Source organism: Corythoichthys intestinalis, chromosome 13 (assembly GCF_030265065.1).
Source record: "Corythoichthys intestinalis isolate RoL2023-P3 chromosome 13, ASM3026506v1, whole genome shotgun sequence".
Taxonomy (NCBI): Eukaryota; Metazoa; Chordata; class Actinopteri; order Syngnathiformes; family Syngnathidae; genus Corythoichthys; species Corythoichthys intestinalis.
In genome coordinates, this window is record NC_080407.1 from 5,567,889 (window position 1) to 5,592,148 (window position 24,260).

The 24,260-nt window shown below is 40.9% G+C and overlaps 1 protein-coding gene across 16 annotated transcripts in view; it reads right to left on the reverse strand.

Moving 5' to 3' along the window:
• The window catches only part of nav3 (neuron navigator 3), a 241,299-nt gene that overhangs the window by 5,363 nt on the left and 211,676 nt on the right, over positions 1–24,260 (reverse strand). For 8 of the 16 annotated variants that reach the window (XM_057854376.1, XM_057854381.1, XM_057854383.1 and 5 more), the window contains 17 exons: positions 21,093–21,176; positions 20,917–21,028; positions 19,023–19,150; positions 15,909–15,932; positions 15,382–15,548; positions 12,811–12,897; positions 10,282–10,435; positions 9,640–9,826; positions 9,068–9,165; positions 8,903–8,998; positions 7,453–7,621; positions 7,147–7,382; positions 6,922–7,076; positions 6,776–6,847; positions 3,032–3,228; positions 2,840–2,958; positions 2,568–2,777 (listed from right to left, as the gene is read on the reverse strand). In XM_057854376.1, coding sequence (XP_057710359.1) covers positions 2,568–2,777; positions 2,840–2,958; positions 3,032–3,228; positions 6,776–6,847; positions 6,922–7,076; positions 7,147–7,382; positions 7,453–7,621; positions 8,903–8,998; positions 9,068–9,165; positions 9,640–9,826; positions 10,282–10,435; positions 12,811–12,897; positions 15,382–15,548; positions 15,909–15,932; positions 19,023–19,150; positions 20,917–21,028; positions 21,093–21,176 — 2,295 coding nt within the window. The remainder of the gene's footprint in view (positions 1–2,567; positions 2,778–2,839; positions 2,959–3,031; positions 3,229–6,775; positions 6,848–6,921; positions 7,077–7,146; positions 7,383–7,452; positions 7,622–8,902; positions 8,999–9,067; positions 9,166–9,639; positions 9,827–10,281; positions 10,436–12,810; positions 12,898–15,381; positions 15,549–15,908; positions 15,933–19,022; positions 19,151–20,916; positions 21,029–21,092; positions 21,177–24,260) is intronic. The other 8 variants (XM_057854377.1, XM_057854374.1, XM_057854372.1 and 5 more) reach the window with 3 other exon arrangements.

A 24,260-nucleotide genomic window follows, 5' to 3' on the forward strand; every position in this document is an offset into this window, starting at 1 on the left:
ATGCATTGCAGCAGTACAGATGTAAATAACAATCAAAATTCATGCTCTGTGCTAATTATTTTTTCAGTTACTGTTCCAGTTGTTTAATTAATTGCCAGTTATGGTATTTGGTAACACTTATATCCAACTGATTAACACGACTGATAAGACTCGAAGAGCCCCTTTGACACTGAGGTGGCAAAATCCACAACCCACGTTGACCTGACAACAGTAACTCCCGAATCCTCCTGTCCATTCCACAAACAGACAATAATCCTAAACAACGCCCAAACACATCATTCTTCTGCCCAGAGCCGGCCCCGCAGTCCTTCAAAAAGACAAACAGACAATAATCCTAAACAACGCCCAAACACACCCTTCTTCTGCCCAGAGCCCGCCCCGCGAGAGGCTTCAAAAAGACTGAATGTTTAACTAATCGTTGTCCTTTTTTCTCTGGAACCTTTTGTTGACTTGTGATATGGTGACCCTGAATCCTTGCCTGGGTCCCTCTGTGCTGTATGATCGCTGTCGACCTGAATAAATTGTTAACTTGTGCTTCGAAGCCTTTTTCCAGCTTTCAAAATGGAGTCAGTAAAAGGGGTTAAGACTAAGGTGAATGCGCGGAGTTTGGCCTTTTGGCCGGGTTGTCGGGTTTTCGCTGGCTCGGGTCGCTGGAGCTGCGCCAGCGCGGGTTCGGCGGTTTGGCTGGCGTAATTCCGACAGGCTGGCTAAAGAGTCAGATTCCTTTACTAGTTATGGTATTAGGTAACACTTTATTTGAAAGTGGCACCATAAGACTTTCATTAGACAATCATAATTATGACATGACACTGTCATAAGCAATAATGAATGCTTATAAAAGATGTCATTAAGTGTTATCCGGCAAATTATCTCACTTTTGAATGGATGTAAAAAATCCAAGCTGGATATAAATGGAGTTAGAGACACAATTTGCCGGATGACACTTAATGAAATCTGTCATAAGCATTCAGTAATGCCCATGATAGTGTCATGTCATAATTACGATGGTCTTATGACAGTCTTATGACGCCAATGTCGAAAGAATCTGACCTCTTAACCCTTTATTACCAAATGTATCAAATTTGATACACCTAAAATGTTATGATTTTGAGACTAATTCAGAATTTTGACATTTGTCTTTGGAAAAAAAAAAATAATGTAGTGCTGCAACGATTAATCGATTAACTCGAGTATTCGATTAGAAAAAAATATTCGAATTACATTTTGTTGTTTCAAGTATTCGTTTAATTAAAATGGTGTTGTAATGGTTTATTTTGAAAGTGTTTGCATTTAGTTTTTTTGATTAGGGTGGATACACTGCCCTCTGGTCTGTCTCTTTTCACATGGCTGAATCCAACTGCTCCCTGTTAAGACCAAAATAACTTTTTGTTTGAGCTAATGTTTTTCAATGCATTCATAACTTAGTTTATAGGTATATTTAGCCGTTTTTTGTGGGAATATGTGTCTGAACCATTTGTTAAGAGAATTGTAAAAAAAAAAAAAAAAAAAAAAAAAAAAAAAAAAAAAAAAAAAAAAAAAGCATTTTATAGCATTCAAGCTAGTGGACTTTTTCTATGTAAGTTGGCAAATTGTTCTTTTGTTATACATAGATCCTCATTTAAAAAAAAAAAAAAACGTTTGAGGCTCAGCTCAGGTATTTTAATTTTCCTTGTTCCTTATCCGATTACTCAATTATTCGAACTAACTAGTCTATCGATTAATCGACCTCTAAAATATTCGATAGCTGCAGCTCTAAAATGATGGATGCAAGTCAACACATGCATCTGCAGGTTCCATGAGAAAAAGAAACAGGATTTAGGAGGGTTATAGTCTAGATATTAGAGCACTTATTACACGTATTCATTTTGACTTTTCTTTTTACAAATTTGAAAAAAAAAAGGTTTCATTAAGACCTTATTTTTCAAATTTTGTGATTCTCTGACAATTGCTTCATATTGCAGACATTAAAGTGTTAACCCAGATAAGTCAACAAATAAGCCACAGGATTCAAAATGAAGAGCAAAAGTAGCGGTTTATAGTCCAAAAATTACGGTATGGGGCTCTTTTCATGTTTCTGGTGTGAATTTAAATGTGTTTGCCACAAGTAGACCTCCAATCCATTTGAAAGGAGAGCAGCCCTTCCAGTTCATATGGATTTGACATGTATTATCGTCAATTGCAGGCAATGAGGTAACAAAGAACAAACCCATATTGAAACTTTTTGGGCAAGGGTGCTGAGGATCTTTTTTTGCCATTTTGGTCCAAATTTGTCATGCTTGTGCATTTTCTCCATAGATGGCGTGCACAATGGCAGTACACACGCATGCTGAATAGTTTATGGACTACTACTAGGCTAATACAAAGACAGCGTCCTATTTAAAAAAACAACACCAGCTCCCCACTTCCCGTACCACTGTTTCTAGGGTTAAGTAAGCACAACTAGTTTAGAATTACATTTGAAAAAAGAACAATTTATTTAAAACCCAATTTAAATGCTGATTTTGCTGATAGCTAAGGTCAAAAGATCTACCGCAACAATTTGTTGAGTGTGACAATGCGTCTCCTACCAGTGGGTCTCCTTCCGTGTCACTCTGGGACACCTGCTTGGACGAAGCCCCTTCCTTGGATGAGCTGTAGCCGTCGTAGCCTACGTCTTCTGGCCTCAACTGGAGCAGCGACTGGCCGTCCTGCTGCTGTGTGGGGGCGGCGGCGTGCCACGGGTACGTGTCGTTCACCCACTTGGACGGGTCTTCCCACGCGGCTCTTTTACCGTACAGCTGCAAATGCATGGCACAATCAGACCCGCTGGATTATGAAAGGATTTACTGACTCGGATTACCTGAAGTCCTTCCCGTACAGCTTCCAGCAGGTAGGGCACCAGGGAGTAATTCCACAGGTCAGTGAACCACACGCGCGATCCCTCCACATCCATTGGACAGGATAAGAAGAGTCGAGGACCTAATGGAGTAGAGTCCATTTTATACTCGTTTTTTTACACCATTCTGTTAAAGTGCTTGTGAGCGTATCTGACCTATGGTGACGTCAGATGAACTGTGGGCCTCAAGAAAGCCGTTGAGGTGCTGCCACGTCTTGGGAATCCAGTCGATGATCTTAATGAGGTCGTTGCTGCGCACGTTTTTATGGATCTCCATCTCGATGAGCTTCCGCCGTAGGTAGCGACCGAGGAAGCCCTTTACGGGCTCCGTGTGGTTCGTGCACAACACCCACCTGTGAGAGCCATCAAAGCTTGTGACCAGTGTTGTTAACCTTACTTTAAAAAAAGTAATTACTGTAATTTTCACAATGTAAGACGGACCTGACTATAAGCCGCCACCCACCAAATTTGACACGAAAACAACATTTGTTCATAGATAAGTCGCACTGGACTATAAGCCGCAGCTGTCCTCACTGTATTATTGGATATTTTCACCAAAAGATATGAACCAGTAACACTTTATTTGATAGCGGCAACATACAACTGTCATAAGACCAAATGAACCACCATGAAGCTTTGAAGTTATTGGCTGCAAAACTTCTTTGCTTCAAGAAGCTTCATTTGGCCATCAATGCTCCCAGTCAACCTCTGCTTCCACTTGCTGTCATCGCTGTTGTTGTCCAACATGCCTCCTAGCATGCTTTGCAGTGCTACAGATGTAAATAACAATTGAAAAATCATGTTCTGTGCTAATTATTACTTCAGTTACTGTTCCAGTTGTTTCATTCATTGCTAGTTATGGTATTTGGTAACACTTTATTTGACAGTGGCGCTATAAGACTGTCATTAGACAATCATAATTTTGACATGACACTGTCATGAGCATTGATTAATGCTTATAACAGATGTCATTTAGTGTTATCCGGCAAATTATTTCACTTTTAAATGGATGTAAAAGAACCGAGCTGGACATAAATGGAGTTAGTGACATAATTTGCCGCATAACATTTAATGACATCTGTCAAAAGCATTCAGTAATTCCCATGATAGTGTTATGTTGTATTTATGACAGTCTTATGACGCCACTGTCAAATGAAGTGTTACCTATTAATCCAAACAAATTAATAAATAAGCCGCACTGGACTATAAGCCGCAGGACTCAAATTGAAGAAAAAAAGTAGCGGCTTATTGTCTGAAAATTACGGTAATTACAGTTACAAATTACTTCTCCCAAAAAGTAATTGCGCTAGTAAGTCAGTTACCTGAATGTAAGAGTAATAAGTTACTTGGCAAAGTAACTGGTGATAATTTTCATGTTTTTTTTCTCCCAAAAAATAAAAATAAAAATAGGTCACACAATGTGAAATTTAAAGTTTTTTTTGGGACAATTAGCCCTAGCCCAATTCTTTACCCTAAAGTTAACTAGATACATGGTGTATTGCGGATATTGCGATAACTAGATAGTAACCTTTGCTATGTGTGAAAGTCATTTAATGTTGTGAATCAACCGTTAAAGTTGTTAAAATGGCTCCCGTTATTGCATTAGTTCTCTTCTGTCTACTTTTGACATGTGTAAGTTTTAAAACTATTTCATCATTTAAAGACAGATTTAAGTCACGATTTCGCCGATTTAGGAGCATATTAGATGAAAAGTGACTTAGGTTCGCCAGGAAGGCTCTCTACAACAGAGCCTTCATGAGAAGTTTACTGCTTTAAGATGGCGGCTGTTTACCAACGCATCTAGTTCTTTATTATACATCTTGCTAATGCAGCCGTGTTTGTCATTTGAAAGTTGTTCTGTATATATGTCATATCTACCGAAGCATCATGTGGGCGTAGTTTGTAGGCTATCGGCTACAGTCAGGTATTATTGGAGCCACCTAACATAGTAGCATCGCGTTTGCAACGGCGTCACCCTCCCTTGCCTCCTCCCCACTCCTGCTCTGCTCTCTCGTCTCCGTGACTCCGTCTTTCTCAGACTTTTCTCGCGTCATTCAACCAACATAGTAACGCACGTCTCTACCGCCTCAGTAACCGTGTGACAGCCCCTGGCCGCTTAATAGTTAATTTTCTGAGACTCTTCCAGTCAGCTGATCGTCGCCCCCACCAGCTGGCTGCTTCCCCTCCAACTATGACGAAAGCTGATCGACGCTGGACATTTGAATGGGGAGTATTTTTACTGTCACCTAAGGGGTCATAGGATAGCAGCCTGCCCTGTCCTGAAAAGGAAAGAGCAACGGCAGACCCCTAGTCCGCCCAAAACCATCGGGTGTGTCCAACAAACCTCTGCACCGTCCAATCTCGCAGCAGAGGGGGTTAATAGTGACAAAATTAAGGAGTCGTATAGGCCATTCACTTTTGAAGGCCAAGTATCACTATTAGCTGATGGCAGTAACTCTATGCCGGTAAAAATTCTGCGTGACAATGGTGCAAGCCAGTCCTTCATCTTAGCCTCTGTTTAACTTTTTTCGGCTGTCTCGTCGTGTAAAACAGACACGTTAGTTTTGGGAGTTGGAATGATTCCATTTTGGGCGACATTGCATAAGTTATTTTTTAATTGCCCGCTAGTTGTCAGCCCTGTAAAGGTCGCCGTGCGTAAGCAGCTACCTATTGACGGGGTTCATGTAATTTTAGGTAATGATCTAGTGGGAGAGAAAGTTTTCCCATCTGCGGAAGCTAGATGTGGGGACCGTGATAAGTTAACAGGGGCTCAGCAGTGTAAACTAAGTAAAAATTCTCGTTCGAAAGCTTTTGCCTTGTCAACGCCTGGCGGTTCGCCAACCTACAAATGAGTAAAAAAGGTGTTTGTTAGTAGCTTGTTCCCTCTTTCTGTAGGTGACAAAACCTGCTAACGCTAATGTGCGCGCCCACTCGGCTAAAAGAGGACCCTATCGTTATTGGCCCTCCAAAATTTGGAAGCGTACTTGGAGTCCAACCCGCTACCACTGACTATTTCAGTTATAAAAGGGTATAGGTTTGTTTTTAAGGTGGGGGTGTGACGGCCCCTGGCCGCTTAATAGTTAATTTTCTGAGACTCTTCCAGTCAGCTGATCGTCACCTCCACCAGCTGGCTGCTTCCCCTCCAACTACTGTATGATGAAAGCTGATCGACGCTGGACAGACCGACGACGTCGCCGCTGCCTATTGGCCACCAAAAATAGGCGCCAAGCCTCAAAAACCTGCAGCTGTCAACGCTCTGGGAGGTCGCATTTGACAGCATTCTGCTGTGCTCCTCCTCGCCAGCTGTTTGCTCGCTATTCACTCTCGTGTGCATTTGATCGCTACTTTGTTACACTCCCTTTTCTGGTGAGGTCTTTTGTGTTTAATCGTTATTGTTTTTGTTCACCACTGTAAATAAGAGCACTGAAGCAAGTAGGGGTAAGTCGCCATTTCTGTTCAACCGTTTTCTCCTGTTTTGTATAGCGTAGGAACTTAGGTTAGTGGCTGTCTTTTCTTTGTTCCTTTTACATGATCAGGGTTTAGTTAGCGGGTGGGGTTTAAGTGTAGTTCCTTTTCTTTGTTGTTTTGGCCTGGGCTTACCCTGAAGTCACGCTTCTTCGGCATTCTGTATATATTCATTGCGAGTTTGATTATTGTAAGTAAATTTGTGTGGCTTGTTTTATGCTACGTCCTTCGCGAGCCGTCCGTGGGACGTAACGGTAACGGCATTGCCAAGATGAGAAAAGTAATTAATTAGATTACTCACTACTGAAGAAAATAATGCCGTTATATTGTAACGCCGTTATTAACAACACTACTTGTGACGCAACATTTCAAGATACGTTCATGTTAATTTTGTGAGATAGTACATAGCTATAGAGGTGGTGCAGTTCCGCAAACCTGAAGTTGTGATGGAGCTCCAGGTTGGGAGAGGAGGAAACTCCCTGGTTCATTGTCCCAATGACGTAAGGGCTAAAGCAGAAAAGACGGACGTTTTAGATTTTGAATTCCAAAGAATTGGTGATGAAGCAACAATCAAATAGTACCATTTGTGATACTTGCAGTTGAGGAATCCGTTGAATATGTCACTGAGTGAGCTGATGTGGTGGAGGTTGTCCAGAATGACCACAGTGGGAAGCTTTGTGTCCGTGCCTTGGGAGTTACAACGCTCCGCGAGGTTGGACAAGTACTGACGCAGATCCTGGAAAAAGGAAACACTCTTTCAAATCAAGCTTCCCAGTGAAAAGAATGGAAAAGACTGGCGTGCCTACCTTGCTGGAGTTCTGGTCCACGTTGAAGCTGGCCACGTTGTGCTCGCTCACTTCTTGTCCCATTTGAGAAATGATGAATTCGGCCAGCTTGGTGGCCATGAAGGACTTGCCGGTGCCGCTGGGCCCCGACAAGATGATGCGGCGGTGCTCCATTAAGAGGTTGAGGTACCGCTGGATGATGGGCTTGGGGATGAGCGTGTCGAACACCAGGCTGTCGATGCTGTTGTCCTTCACGCCTAAGAGGAGGAAGCGGGAGACGTGAATGCAGCGGATAGCGGAAGAAAACGGGAGGTAAGCGGTGGGTACCTTTGAGGTTGACCTTGATGACGTTGCTTTCGCCCACCAGGTAGCCGCAGGGCAGCAGCTCAGGCACTTCGGAGGAGTGGGCGCGGACCACGTCGCCCATCCTGTAGCAGACGATGCTGTCTGAGCTCAGGCCCAGACTGGTCACAGGATCCACGCGGAATACGTACTCCTGTTTGCAATTACAAGTGCTCGTTGTTTAAATTATACACTATAATCACCACATTCATACACACAATCAAAGTCTTATGCTGCATTTTATTACTATCAAGGATTTTTCATTAACTAACTGACATTTTTAAATATATGACTTGATTGTCATGTCTTTTTTATCAAGTGATATTCTTCATTTGATCTTCTCCATTTTAATTTCTATTTTGGGATGAGACCAAATTCAAAAAACCTGACAAGGCTGTTTTGATCCTAACTGAAGGCATTTTGTAGACCTGTGCAAAGGCATAGACTTCATAATGGTATTGACGGGTCAAATCGGTCATGCACTGTGCTTCGCATTCAAGTAGGGTGCCGCCCACATCAAGAGGAGCTGATCACAAACACGCACACTGCGATCTAGCGCCGGATTTCTGTTGAAAAAGTATGAAAGTTGTACCGCATGTAAACAGGAAGGATTGTCTCATAGGTGATTTGTTCGATGATTCAAGGCAATTATTATATTTTTCGTACCATGCATGCATTTTGAAACGTTGTGAAAAAAAATTAATGCAATTAGCCGCTACGACATTGGCATCATAGTTCGCAATATTTAAGTAAAATAATGATATTTACACGTTTTTTTGTTGTTGCTTTTAACCAAAAATCGAGACTGTTTTACGTCCATATATAAAAAGAGTTCAGGTATTTAAGCATTTATTCACAAGAATTTTTATCGGAAGAGCTCTGTTTACTTAAGGCGGCCGCTAGCTACATTCACTAACAGCCTAGCATTGTACTTCGACATATTTACGTAAGATAAATGCTAACTGCATGTGTTTTTTTGTTGTTGTTGCTTTTAACCAAGAATTGAGACTGTTTTACGTCCATATCCACAAAGAATTTGGGGATTTAAGCATTTATTCACAAGAATTTTTACCGTAAAAGCTCTGTTTACATAAGACGGCTGCTAGCTACATTCAGTAACAGACTAGCATTGTACTTTGACATATTTCCGTAAAATAAATGCTAACTGCACGTTTTTTTTTTGCTTTTAATCAAGAATCGAGACTGTTTTACGTCGATATCTATAAAGAATACAGGGATTTAAGCATATTCAGGAATTTAAGAATTTTCAACAAAAAAAAGTTCTTTGTCTGTGATTTCACTCGGTCAGCTTTGACGGCCTCGCCAACAATGCAGGCCTCCTATTTATCGGCCCAGAGCTCCGTGTCCCGTCAATACATTCTGAAGTCTATGGCAAAGCTACAATAAGAGCCTTTTGAACTTGCATCCAGTTTACCTTGAAGAGCCGTCTGATCACCCCGTCCAAGACGTCCCACTTGGTTTTCCCACTAACACCTATGGAGCCAATCAGATACTCCTGCATTTGTGTTCCCTGTTGACAAATCGTTCCAATTGTAAAATATCTGTAATATAGGAGATAATAAAGACAGTTCTCACTAACCTTGGTGGTGCTCGGCCCGCTGCTGATGCTGACCACTATCCGCACGCTGCGACCTTCTTTGCGCAGGTTACCTTCGTAGCTGTCGTCGAGTAGAATATCTAAAGGCCAAACACATTTTTGGACATATTTTCATTTACAGTCAACTCATTGGCATCTATTCATCATTTGTGACAGCATGCTTTGTATTCATCTGGCATCTCTACATTCGAGGATTACGTACTGGGGCGATAACGGCCCGCTAGTCCTTAAACGCATCACTGCCCTCCTTCATCCCGCCCTCGGAGGAGAGCTCGACTTTTTAAATTACAAGCCAGGGGGAGGCACTCAATGACTTTTCAAAAGGAGGAAAAGCGTGTGGCAAATGTCAAGATGTAATTTCATCCATAAAATCAGCTCTAATTGGCATTTGGAGACTTGCCAGGCAAACACACGGAGGCTTTGTCGGACAATTTGACTTTCTTTTTTTTTTTTTTTTTTTTTTTTTTAAAGTCCTCTCACACCTCCGAACAAATGTCAGGCTGCCAAAGCGGATTGGGCCCGATGCTCCCGACGGACGCTGACGAAAAACTGACCTGACATGATGGTGTCGGTGATGTTGAGGTTGTTGAGGGACAGGCCCAGCGACTGGCGGGAGGAGGACGAAGACGTGCTGGAGGTCTCCGAGGGCGGCCGCGCAGTTTTGGCTGGAGTCGCCGTCGGCGTGGCGCCGCCGCTGGACTTGAGACGGTCATTCTCCGCTTTTAATGTCTCGATCTCATTCTGCTCATTGAACACAGAAGTTATTTAATGAGTTAACCTATTGGATGCCATTGACCATTTGAACGTCTATTGCCGTCAATTGCAGTGAATAAGTTACTCTAAGGAGAAAAGTTCACATAAACCACATCTAAAGAGATATTAAAGTCGCATTAAAGCCCTACTACAAAGACGCTAACCCCGCAGTCGCGCAACGCTGCAATAGATCAAATCGGATACAAACCATATTTCAAGCTCGGTTAATGCGCTCTTCAAAGAGCGAATAAAAGCCGCTACTTTGTGGCTTCCCTGTGAGCCTTAAATGGCTGTATCAGAATTACGGGCTTTAAGCTCTTTTTGATCATCAAGACTCCCTTTGTGGTGAAGGTTAAGACGGCGATAAGAAGCCTTACACGATCCGCAGATGTTAAGTGGAGTCACGTGTAGGACATAGGCATTGAGCGTGTGCAATATCTCACCTGCATGCGATTCATGGCTTCCCGGATTTGGTCCAGGTGATGGGCAGAGCTCAACGCCTCCAAACGGATGTCGGTCAGCTTGAGCTCCTTCTCCCTCAGCTCGTTTTTTAGTTGCAGGATGATCTCGGCTTCGGCCTCGGTGCACTCGCACAGCCTGGGGTGGTGCGCAGGGGTGGAGGAAGGAGGAGGGTGTCATTTTTGGAGGGGTTACAGCAAATACAACACCCGTACAGAATGAGGTTTGAAAGGAATTGAGGGGTGTGGACCCAAGGTGAAAGCTGGCTCAAAAATTCATCAGTGCCATGCATACTAAGGAGCTGATTAGGTCAAGTCAAGTACCCTAATTTTCGCACTATAAGGCAAATTTGGCATGAAAACAGCATTTGTTCATAGATAAGCCGCACTAGACTATAAGCCGCAGCTGTCCTGTATTATTATTATTATTATGTATTATGGGATATATACACAAAAAATATATTAACTAGTAATACTTTATTTGACAGTGGCCTCATACGACTGTTATACGACCAAATGAACCTCCATGAAGCTTTGAACCAATTGGCTGCAAAGCTTCATTGCTGCAATAAGCTTCATTTGGCCATCACTGCTCCTGTGGGGGAGACAGTCAACCTCTCCTGCCACCTGTTGTCAACACTGTTGTTGTCCAACATGCCTCCTAGCATGCATTGCACCACTACAGATTTAAATAACAACCAAAATTCATGTTCTGTGCTAATTATTTCTTCAGTTACTGTTCCAGTTGTTTCATTAATTGCTAGTTATTGTATTTGGTAACATTTTATTTGACAGTGGCACCATAATTATCACATGACAGTGTCATGAGCATTTAGGAATGCTTGTAACAGATGTCATTTAGTGTTATCCGGCAAATTATCTGACTTTTGAATGGATGTAAAAGAGTCAAGCTGGAGTTGAAATAAATAAATGGAGTTGACATAATTTGCCTGATGACACTTAATGACATAAGCATTCAGTAATGCCCATGACAGTGTCATGTCATAAATATGACGGTCTTCTGACAGTGTTATGACGCCGCTGTCAAATAAAGTGTTACCTATTAACCCATATAAATCACCAAATAAGCCGTAGGATTCAAAATGAAGGAAAAAAGTAGCGACTTACTGTATCGTCCGAAAATTATGGTGGTCCTAAATAATCAAAACGATGCCTAACAGACACACAACTCACATTATAATATTAATTAAAAAATTAGGGCTGTCAAACGATTAAAATTTTTAATCGAGTTAATTACAGCTTAAAAATTAATTAATCGTAATTAATCGCAATTAATCGCAATTCCAACCATCTATAAAATATGCCATATTTTTCAGTAAATTATTGTTGGAATGGAAAGATAAGACACAAGATGGATATATACATTCAACATACGGTACATCAGGACCGTATTTGTTTATTATAACAATAAATCAACAAGATGGCATTAACATTATTAACATTCTGTTAAAGCGATCCATGGATAGAAAGACTTATAGTTCTTAAAAGATAAATGTTAGTATAAGTTATAGAAATTTCATATTAAAACCCCTCTTAATGTTTTCGTTTTCATGAAATTTGTAAAATTTTCAATCAAAAAATAAACTTGTAGCCCGCCATTGTTGATGTCAATAATTACTTACACAATGCTGATGGGTGCTGAAGCCTATAAAATCAGTCACACCCAAGCGCCAGCAGAGGGCGGCAAAACTCCATAAAACACAATTAACAAGTGGGCATTTCACTGTACTGTCATTTAAATCTGTCTGAGCGGGGCATGTGCGTTAATTGCGTCAAATATTTTAACGTGATTAATTAAAAAAATTTATTACCGCACGTTAATGCGATAATTTTGACAGCCCTAAAAAAATATACATATAACAGTAAAATAGTAATAATGATACAAATAAAATCTTGAGATAATTGATCATATTGAAATGATCATATTGAATAATTCCCCCTCAATGGGTTGAATTCTATATCAGATGAACTCGAGACTCTGCCGACGTCATCCACCAGCTGAGGACGCTAGAACGCTTTCATGACAGGCAAGGGCTAAACGGCAAATTTCTCGTCATCTGCGCTTTGCCAAATTGTTGTATATAGTCAAATCGTCTGAAAATATTCTAATTCACATAGGCACTTTAAACAAATGGGCTTCAAATCAGTTAAAATGATATTATGAGGATTCAAGGGATTCTAAAATTAGTAAAAAACCAAAATAAACACAGGGCACACTGAAATTGTTTTTGAGGTTAGGTCCGATTTGGTATATTTAAAAATACAGAACAAGTCAATTTACTTAGTATATTGCAAGTGAATCAATGACAAATTTGACGGTTGGGATGTAAAATGTCTTGTAACCACATATTTATTAATAATGATTAGGCGAACCGCTATCCCGATGAGATTTTTTGTTATTGCTCTCAAACAAATTACATGGTCTTTTCAAAAAAGCAAACGAGGTGCACTTGCATGCTAGAATCCATCACACACACACGCACACACTGTTACCGAGACCGGTGTTTGTAGACCACGTGACCATTTAGCTTTTTCTTTGACGTCCAAACGGGGGAGGACTCACTATCACATAGGCACTTGCTACGCAAGGCAGGAAGGGTGTAAAAATGTGAAAGTGGAAAAGTCAGGATGGAAGAGAAATAAAAGAAGAGTGAGCATTTGGAGGAAAGCAACAATAACTGAAGATGAAAAATATTTACATCAATGATAGCTGAAGACTTCGGTAAATTAGGCTGTATTATAGCAGTACGTAGATATCGAATTTTAGGTTATGCAACTTACATTGGTATGAAAAAGTATCTGAACATTTTGGAATTTCTCACTTTTCTCCATAAAATCACCATCAAATGTGATCTGATCTTTGTCAAAATCACACAGATGAAAAAAGTGTCTTCTTTAACTAAAACCACTCAAACATTTATAGGTTTTTGTATTTTAATGAGGATAGCATGCAAACAATGACAAAAAGGGGAAAAATAAGTAGGTGAACATCTGCCTAAGGAGACTTAAAGAGCAATTGAAACTAGGGTTGTTCCGATCATGTTTTTTTTGCTCCCGATCCGATCCCGATCGTTTTAGTTTGAATATCTGCCGATCCCGATATTTCCCGATCTGATTGCTTTTTTTTGCTCCCGATTCAATTCCAATCATTCCCCATAATTTTTCCCGATCATATACATTTTGGCATTGCGTTAAGAAAAAAAAGAATAAAACTCGGACGAATATATACATTCAACATACAGTACATAAGTACTGTATTTGTTTATTATGACAATAAATCCCCAAGGTTGCATTTACATTACTAACATTCTTTCTGTGAGAGGGATCCACGGATAGAAAGACTTGTAATTCTTAAAGGATAAATGTGACTTTGTATATTGTGACTAAATATTGCCATCTAGTGTATTTGTTGAGCTTTCAGTAAATGATACGGTAGCCATTTAACTGTTCTGCCCAAATGCATGATGGGAGGTGCAACCATGACTGTGCGTAGTGGCACCAATTGATATATCTTCTTTGCGTTGGGAAATAACGTAGGTTGTTAAGAAAAAGATCAACTACTACTTTTCTTCCCCACATTGCTTCCCATGATATTTCTAAATGTTGAGAGAGGGATTTTAAGGTTTTAGCCAACTAAAAAAAGGCTCCAAAGACTGCCAAAATTCACTCTACTCATTGTACGCTGCCTTTTAGCGCTATATATAGGTAAAATGGCACCATTATAGATTAAACGCCATAATGCGTGAGTGGGTCGTGCAGCGCATGCGTTAATTGCGTACGTGATTAATTTAAAAAAATTAATTACCGCCATTAACGCGATAAATTTGATAGCCCTACTTTAAGCCAAAATTAAAGACTTTGGATGAGTGTAACATTTTGTCTGTAACGTTAAATACAATTACAAAATGATTTAATTTAAAAAAAAAAAAAAGGCAATTTTTTGCCGATTCCGATACTTTGAAAATGACGTGATCGGACATCTTTAATTGAAACCAATTTTTACCAAACATTTTAAGTCAGGTGTGTGCCCAATCACTGATGAGTGGTTTAAAGCTGCCCTGCCCTGCACACACAGCAACTGTATGTAAAACTAGGGCCAAAAATGTTGTTCATGGAAGGACTCCATAGAGGAAGCCACTTTGTGAACATAGTTGCTCATTTAATATTCGCAAAAAGGCACTTGGACACTCCACAGAGGTTTTGGCAAAATAACTTGTGGACTGATGAAACTAAAGTTGAATTGTTTGGGAGTAACACACAATGTCATGTGTGGAGTAAAAATGGAATAGCTCACAAACATCAACACATCATCCCCACTTTGAAGCATGCTGGAAGGAGCATCATAATTTGGGGCTGTTTTGCTTCCTCAAGGCCTGGACAACTTGCAATCATGAATGAAAGAATAAATTCAAAAGATTATCAGGATGTTTTGCAGGAAAATCTGAGGCCGCCTGTCAGACAGTTGAAGCTAAAAAGAGGATGGATGCTGCAACGAGACAATGATCCAAAACACAGAAGTAAATCGACTTCAGAATGCTTTCAGAAGAACAAAATACATGTTCTAACTCGGCCTAGTCGAAGCCCAGACTTGAACCCCACTGAGATGCTGTGGCATGACCTAAAGACAGCAATTCATGCGTGACATCTCAGGAATCTGACTGAACTATAGCAGTTTTGTAAAGAAGAATGGGCCAAGATTAGTCCTGATCGATGTGCCAGACTGATCTGCAGTTGCAGGAACCATCTGGTTTAAGTTATTGCTGGCAAAGTGGGGGGGGGGGGGGGGGGGCACAAAACATTAAATGTGATGGTTCACTTACTCATTTTCCCCCCCTTGTCATTGTTTGCATCCTATCCTCATTAAAACATAAAAACCTATAAATGTTTGGGTGGTTTTAGTTAAAGCAGACAGTTTTTTCATCCGTGTGATTTTGACAAAGATCAGCTCACATTTGAGGGGATTCTATGCAGAAATGTGAGAAATTCCAAAAGGTTCAGATACTTTTTCATACCACTGTATATTTTCTAGAGGAAGGTGGCATGCCACAAGAAGCAAAAACTCACTCTGTGGTAGAAGGTGAAGAACGCAACGTAGCGACGCTGCCCTGTCGGTTGTCATGCTGCAGTTTTGGCGACGACGGCAGCGAGTCGCTCATCTCCTCCATCTCGTCGTGGGCTGACTGCGACTTGGTTTTTTTCTTGCTGAATGCGTGCTTGAAGGAGCTGCGGAGCTGCATGACAAAGAAAAACAACAAAAAAAACAGAAGCCAGGGGTCAATATCTCCGATTTGCCAGTGAGAAATTGTATCAGAGATCAGGAGGGTACGCCGTGCTGTTTTTCCAAGCTGGTGGAGGTAAGAGGAAGGCAAATATCAAGGCTGTAAGTAGAGAATGAAATGGGGGTGAGAGAGGTGAGCTTTCTTTCTTTCTAAAAATGAACAGGCAATGATGGGGGGCAGCTGTATCCATGCTGATGTTTCCAGAAAAGATAGATAAGAGCTTGCTTTTACAGGGCAAAAAGAAGGAACTGAACAAGGAATTTAATGGTTTGGGTTGAGGGACCACTGCACGCTTTCTAGGACAAAACTAACCTGAGCCGGGATGGAATCAGCCACCTAAAGATGCAGAACACACCCAGTGTTAAAGACACACAGACAGACACAGGAGGAGGTGACATCTATCAAAGTCCAACCAAGGCACATAGAGTGGGGCAAATAAGTATTTAGTCAACCACTAATTGTGCAAGTTCTCCCACTTAAAAATATTCGAGAGGCCTGTAATTGTCAACATGTGTAAACCTCAATCATGAGAGGCAGAATGTGGAAAAACAACCCAAAAAATCACATTCTTTGATTTTTAAAGAATTGATTTGCAAATCATGGTGGAAAATAAGTATTTGGTCAATACCAAAAGTTCATCTCAATATTTTTTTATGTACCCTTTGTTGGCAATAACGGAGGCCAAACGTTTTCTGTAACTCTTCACAAGCTTTTCACACACTCAGAGGCGTAGCAAGGGTCCCCGGGGGCCCCGGGCAACAGGCAACATGGGGCCCTTCAGCGTGTGCAAGTAAGGGGGACAGTTGTCAACTGTCCCCCTTACTTGCACATGTGTACTGTATGTGTAAAGGGTTTACACATACCGTAGTCTACTGACTAGCTGGTAAGTTATATTGCTTTTACTTAGTAAGGATAACATTCTGGCACAGAAGTGAATCATGTAACATCTTATCAGTTTGGCTGATCAGTGTGTATGTTGATTCTAAACACTGATTTTATGTTCTAGGTAACATCTTTATGTATGGAGAAACGCTAGCATGCTGCAATGCTGTTAGCAAACGCTAACAAGCTAGTTACAACAAGTCAAGGCAGTTAATTGGTTTTGGACATAAAAATACTACTACTACTACTAGTCTGCAGTGCTTTTACTACATTCTTTTTTTTCTTTCTTTTTTCGCTTCTAGAAGGATAACATCTCTTCATTTTGCCAATTAAAAAAAAGGCCAGATCGCTGCCCACTCTCACTCTGAGTCACGTGACACACATACATACTCACGCAGTATAATGAACACAAAGGTGGGGGGGTGCGAATGTGCGCTGCGTGCGATCATCCTGTCCATAAAAGTGGCGAAAACTAAGCACTTTACACTGACTCATATGGATGTACTTACATTTGTTCATGGACGCACACATCAGGTGGCTGTCCTCTGCTCGAAATGCGCACCTTACGCCTATTCTCGCTCCCAGAATACGCAGCGCTTGTGACGTATGACAATAACAGGACTGGTTGCTATGGGGACGTACGGATACCCAAGGAACCTTGCTAAAAGGAGTATCAAAATTGCTAATAAAATCGTTTAAGATTATTTTAGATGCATACGATATATTTTTCTTGTAGAGTATTATATATTATAGTATTATAGTATTATAGAGTGGCTCGGCCACTCCAGGACCTTGAAATGGAAGCCACTACTTTGTTGTCCTGGCTGTGTGTTTGGGATCATTGTCATGCTGAAAAACCCAGCCACGTCTCATCTTCAATGCCCTTGCTGATGGAAGGAGATTTTCACTCAAAATTTCTCGATACATGGCCCAATTCATTCTTTCCTTTACACAGATCAGTCGTTCTTGTCCCTTTGCAGAAAAACAGCCCCAAAGCATGATGTTTCCACCCCTATGCTTCACAGTGGGTATGGTGTTCTTTGGATGCAATTCAGTATTCTTTCTCCTCCAAACACGAGAACCTGTGTTTCTACCAAAAAGTTCTATTTTGGTTTCATCTGACCATAACACATTCTCCCAGTCCTCTTCTGGATCATCCAAGTGCTCTCTAGCGATCTGCAGACGGGCCTGGACGTGTACTTTCTTCAGCAGGGGGACACATCTGGCAGTGCAGGATTTGAATCCCTGGCGGCGCATTGTGCTACTGATAGTAGCCTTTGTTACTGTGGTCCCAGCTCTCTGTAGGTCATTCACTAGGTCACCCCGTGTGGTTCTGGGATTTTTGCTCACCGTTCTTGTTATCATTTTGACGCCACGGGGTGAGATCTTGCACGGAGCCCCAGATCGAGGGAGATTATCAGTGGTCTTGTATGTCTTCCATTTTGTAATAATTGCTCCCACAGTTGATTTCTTTACACCAAGCGTTTTACCTATTACAGATTCAGTCTTCCCAGCCTGGTACAGGTCTAAAATTTTGTGTCTGGTGTCCTTCGACAGCTCTTTGGTCTTGGCCGTAGTCGAATTTGGTGTGTGACTGACTTAGATTGTGGACAGGTGTCTTTTATACCGATAATGAGTTAAAACAGGTGCCATTAATACAGGTAACGAGTGGAGCCTCATTAGACCTCGCTAGAAGAAGTTAGACCTCTTTGACAGCCAGAAATCTTGCTTGTTTGTAGGTGAGCAAATACTTATTTTCCACTCTAATTTGGAAATAAAATCTTTAAAAATCAAACAATGTGATTTTCTGTTTTTTTTTCCACATTCTGTCTCTCATGGTTGAGGTTTACCCATGTTGACAATTACAGGCCTCTCTAATCTTTTCAAGTAGGAGAACTTGCACAATTGGTGGTTGACTAAATACTTATTTGCCCCACTGTATCATACAGGAGAAAATGACAAAAAATATTCTTAGTGTGAACAGGATTATGATAGTAAACCTATTTGTCTCTCACGGGTCAGACGTAAAGCCATTTTCTCATTCCATTTTGCAGTTTCCACGGTACGCCGAGGCAGTATTTGTACAAATGAATCATTCATTGCCGCTTTAATTAGGTGCTAATATGCATTTAGTACTAATGAGCCCAATTTAGCAACTGCGGAGACTGCAAAGCTGAGAAAAAAAGTCACCAAGAAGGGGACGGATTTAGAGAGGAGAAGGTCCACATGGGAGTCATGTTTTTAAAAGAATAAGTATGTATCTGGGGGGCTTTAGGCGGTACGGGGGTACGGGGACAGGATTAAGAGCACTTTGAGTGTTTGGATTTCTCAACAAGACAGAGTCAACAAGCACTTATCAATACTCAAAGGGATGTTTTTGAATCCACATTTTGCATCCTCATCTTCATGTTAATACGAAACCCCGAGTGGTCCTCAAGCAGTAATTGTGAGGTCGTTGACCACATGTTGATGATGACTGTGTAACCTAGCAACTGTGAGCATCAAATCCTGAGAGTGTGGCATTCGTGAGCACGGCGCACCCACCCAGTTCTTCTTCTTTTTCTTGTTCTTGTCCTCAACATTGTTGCCCATGCTGCCCATGCTGGAGTGGCTAGCCGCGCTGTTGATGCTCGACATGCTTTCCGATGAGTGTTGCCGTCTAATGCGCAAGTCTGGTTAAAAAAGACACAAATCATTATATTGTCTATGATGGTACAGTGCCCTCCATAATTATTGGCACCCCTGAAAAAGTTTTTAGCTTCTAATATATATATTTTTTAATTCAAATAATATGGGACCTTAATGGAAAAAAAGAGAAAAATTCAACCTTCAATACAAGTGCATTCATTCAGTGGGGAAAAAAATCCCACATAAAGAAAAAAATATTTTTGACAACAAATAATGTGTGTCACAATTATTAGCACCCCTGGTGTTAATACTTTGTACAACCCCCTTTTGCCAACAAAACAAGGGCTGGGGACTGAGATGGCTGAAAGACCCAGAGACGACCCATCTTCAGCTTTCGGGCAGAGGGCAACAGATTTTGATTTAAAATGTCCTGGTATTTCAAAGCATTCATGATGCCATGCACCCTAACAAGGTTCTCAGGACCTTTGGAAGCAAAACAGCCCCACAGCATCACTGACCCACCCCCATACTTCACAGTGGGTATGAGGTGCTTTTCAGCATGCGCATCTTTCGTGGCAGGCCAGACCCACTTAGTGTTTGTTGCCAAAAAGCAATTTTGTTCCCCAAAAAACAATTTTTTCTTTATGTGGGATTTTTTCCCCACTGAATGAATGCATTTGTATTGAAGGTTGGATTTTTTTCCCATTAAGGTCCCATATTATTTGGACAAAAAAAAAAATATTAGAAGCTAAAAAATATCTTTTTCAGGGGTGCCAATAATTATGGAGGGCACTGTATTTTTGGTAAAAAGCTTTGCCGATTCATCGTGATTACTAGAGATGTCCCGATAGATCGGGATGCCGATCGATCGAGTCCGATCACGTCATTTTCAAAGTATCGTAATCGGCAAAAAAATATCGGCCATGCCTTTTTTTAATATATATATATTTTTTAATTAAATCGTTTTCTAATTGTATTTAACGTTATAAACATATGTTACACTTATCCAGAGTTTTTAGTTTAGGCTTAAGGTAGGGTTATCAAATTTATCCCAATAATGACAGTAATTAATTTTTAAAAAAAATGTATCACGTTAAAATATTTAACACAACTAATCCATGCGCTGCACGACCCACTCATGCATTGTCGCGCTCCATCTGTAATGCCACCGTTTTGCCTATATAGAGAGCTAAAAGGCAGCGTAAAATGAGTAGAGTGAATTTTGGCAGCCTTTGGAGACTTATTTTAATTGGTTAAAGCCTTACAATCCCTCTCCCTGCAATTAGTAATATCATGGGAAGCAATGTGGGGAAGCAAGGTAACACTTGATTTCTTTCTTAACACCTTATGTTATATCCCATCGCAGAGAAGATATATGAATTGTTAGCCCTACGCACAGTCATGGTTCCACTTGTCATGGTTCCACTTCCCATCATGCATTTGGGCATGGCCTTCAGTATCATTTACTGAAAGCTCAACAAATACACTAGATGGCAGTATTTAGTCACAATATACAAAGTCACAAGTCTTTCTATCCGTGGATCCCTCTCACAGAAAGAATGTTAATAATGTAAATGCCATCTTGAGGATTTATTGTCATAATAAACAAATACAGTACTTATGTACTGTATGTTGAATGTATATATTCGTATATGATCGGGAAAAATTATCGGGAATGATTGGAATTGAATCGGGAGCAAAAAAAAAGCAATCGGATCGGGAAAAATCGGGATCGGCAGATACTCAAACTAAAATGATCGGGATCGGATCGGGAGCAAAAAAACATGATCGGAACAACCCAAGTGATTACCTTTATGGAAGTGATCCGGTCCATTGAGCGCCACTTGTATGGCTGTCTGGGCGTCGGTGTTTTGCGTTTTTAGCGACTCGATGGTTTCCCTCAACTCCACTAACTCTGTTTCCTATGAGGAAGCACCATCAGCGGTCTGCAGGTTTTCTCTCATGTTATAAGTAACATCCGCTCACCTTCTGTTCCGCTGTCATGGTGAGGCTCTGAAGGCGACACGTCATATTGCTCAAGCTCTTCTCGAAGGCGGCCACCAAGTGAGACTGCAAACGCAGACAAAAAAAACACACTAGGCACGTTGAAGACTAAAATTCCTGTACATTTTCCCTTAACATCTTCCAACACCCACTAAAGTTGGATACTTAGACAGCTCAGGGATCAGAGAGGTCCAGAGATCAGAGAAAGGCCGACTTCACAAGGCGACAGGCTGACGGCTGCTCCAAAGTTTAGCGACATTGCACCATCTGCTCTCCTCGACATGTTTGTGCTTCAATTTTTTTTCTCCCAAAAACAAATTTCGTGCTCAATTTTACCGATTAATGGATGTTTCTAGAAGATTATTCTGTTTATGATTGAGATTAGATAGCGACAACGGCGACTCCAGTCAGAGCTACTGTGCCTGAGCACAAAATCAAGCTGTGCGAAAAAGCAGCTTGAGGCAAGTCAAAAATATTCTCAACTTTGCACAGACTGACTGAGAGGAATACTAATTTTTTTGTATTTCCGTCAAAGGTCTCTCAATAAAGACTCATTGTCTTTTTATAATAAAAAGCCAAATGCAAGCTCCCCCATCCATCACTCAACACCCCCTTCGCCCCAACGGAGGCGTCCGTAGCCAAATCATCAGTCTTATTTCTCGAACCCGTCCCCCGGCGTCGCCTTGGGTTGAAGTTGATAAAAGGCCAAAGCGGCGGAGTGGATGAGGTAAAGTTATCAGCGTTAGTGCTGCCAGGACAGCATCGCGAGAGGCGTGGGGGGGAAATATCAAGGACATCTATCAGATTGAGATGCACTACTTCAAGACGCCTACAGTAGAAATAGGTTACAACAATGCGTGAAAAAAAAATAAAACCCTAAAACGTATAAGGGAATAAAAAAGTGGAACTCGGGATATTGGCATGCAAAAGAATCACTCGCTAAACTAGAAAATGTAATTTCTGGAGAAATTGCAATGGTGGCTTTGCTTTCGCAGGTAAACCCCTTGGGGTCCCGTCCTTCTGATTTCAGGTCATTTCATGCTGATATTTTGACGTACACGGCCGTCAATGGCATCAACTTACAGATGCGTCAATGGAATCCAAGTACATTGCCATTAATACAATCGACATATATGGCTGTCAAAGGCATGGACGTACATTGGCATCAATGGCATGGAGGTCCATGGCTGTCAATGGAATCCAGGTTCATTGGCATCAATAGAATCAAGATACATGGCCGTCATTTGCAAGGACGTACTGTACATAGCTGTCAATGGCATGGAGTTTGAAGGAATCTGACCTTTTAGCCAGACTGCCGGAGTCGTGCCAGCCGAACCACCAGACCCATGCTGGTGCAGCTCCAACGACCCGGGCTGGCAAGACACCCACATCCCGGCCAAAAGGCCAAACTCCGCACATTCACCTTAGTCTTAACCCTCTGTACCAGGGGTCCCCAAACTTTTTCCTGCGAGGGCCACATAACTTTTCCCTTCTCTGATGAGGGGCCGGGGTCAGTTTGTAACAGAAAAGGTGTGACAATTGCAGGAGTGCCAAAATGTAAAGATTTATTGTTTTTCAGAAAGCCACAATCAAATACCCCTTTCTGGATTCTTCACGGAACAAAAGTATATAATATAATATAATATAATATAATATAATATAATATAATATAATATAATATAATATAATATAATATAATATAATATAATATAATTAGGGCTGTCAAAATTATCGCGTTAACGGGCGTTTATTAATTTTTTAAAATTAATCACGTTAAAATATTTGATGCAATTAACGCAGATGCCCCGCTCAGACAGATTTAAATGACAGTACAGTGAAACGCTCACTTGTTGTGTTTTATGAAGTTTTGCCGCCCTCTGCTGGCGCTTGGGTGCGACTGATTTTATAGGCTTCAGCACCCATGAGCATTGTGTAAGTAATTATTGACATCAACAATGGCGGGCTACTAGTTTATTTTTTGATTGAAAATTTTACAAATTTTATTAAAACGAAAACATTAAGAGGGGTTTTAATATAAAATTTCTATAACTTGTACTAACATTTTTCTTTTAAGAACTACAAGTCCCTCTATCCATGGATCGCTTTAACAGAATGTTATAATGTTAATGCCATCTTGTTGATTTATTGTTATAATAAACAAATACAGTCCTTATGTACCGTTAGTTGAATGTATATATTCGTCTTGTGTCTTATCTTTCCATTCCAACAATAATTTACAGAAAAATAGGGCATATTTTATAGATGGTTTGAATTACGATTAATTACGATTAAGTAATTTTTAAGCTGTAATTAACTCGATTAAAAATTTTAATCGTTTGACAGCCCTAAATAAAATATAATATAATATAATAATAAATAATGATAATACTATTAATTAAATAGATAATAACCAAATAACCCTCTCTGGGTTCTTCACAAAAAAAAAAGCCAGGAAATAAATAACACTATTGGGGGAGAAAAAAAAAAAAATTCAAATTTTTTTCATGTTCAGGGGGCCGGACCAAATGTGGAGGCGGGCCGTATCCGGCCCGCGGGCCATAGTTTTGGGACCCCTGCTCTGTGCTGACTCCATTTTGAAAGCTGGAAAAAGGCTTCAAAGCACAACTTGACAATTTATTCAGGTAAACAGCGATCAAACGACAAGGCAAACAGAAAAATAGACTCAGGCGCGGAGGCAAGGTCACCCTATCACACGTCAACAAAAGGTTCCTAAGAAAAATGACAACGCTGAGTTAAACATTCAGTCTTTTGAAGGCTCTTGCGGGGCTGCCAGTGGGCAGGTAGAAGGGTGTGTTTGGGATTATTGTCTGTTTGTGGATTGGACAGGAGGATTCTTGAGTTACTGTTGTCAGGGCAGCTAGGGTTGTGGATTTTGCCAACCCAATGTCAAAGGGGCTCTTGGAGTCTTATCAGTCGTGTTATCAGTTGGATATTGGGCGTTCTCCGGTGTTCCTTTTGTTGGGGTAGGGCGTCCCGCCATTTGTTCTGAACTGTCCGGGAGAAGTGATTGAGAGAGTTGTTGGTGCAGACGTGGGCTTGTCAGCGTCATTCTTGCTCAGTCAGTTGCATGACGCACACGTTGGGCTTCCGTGATAAGAAGGCGTCATGTATCTCTTATGCCCAATATTC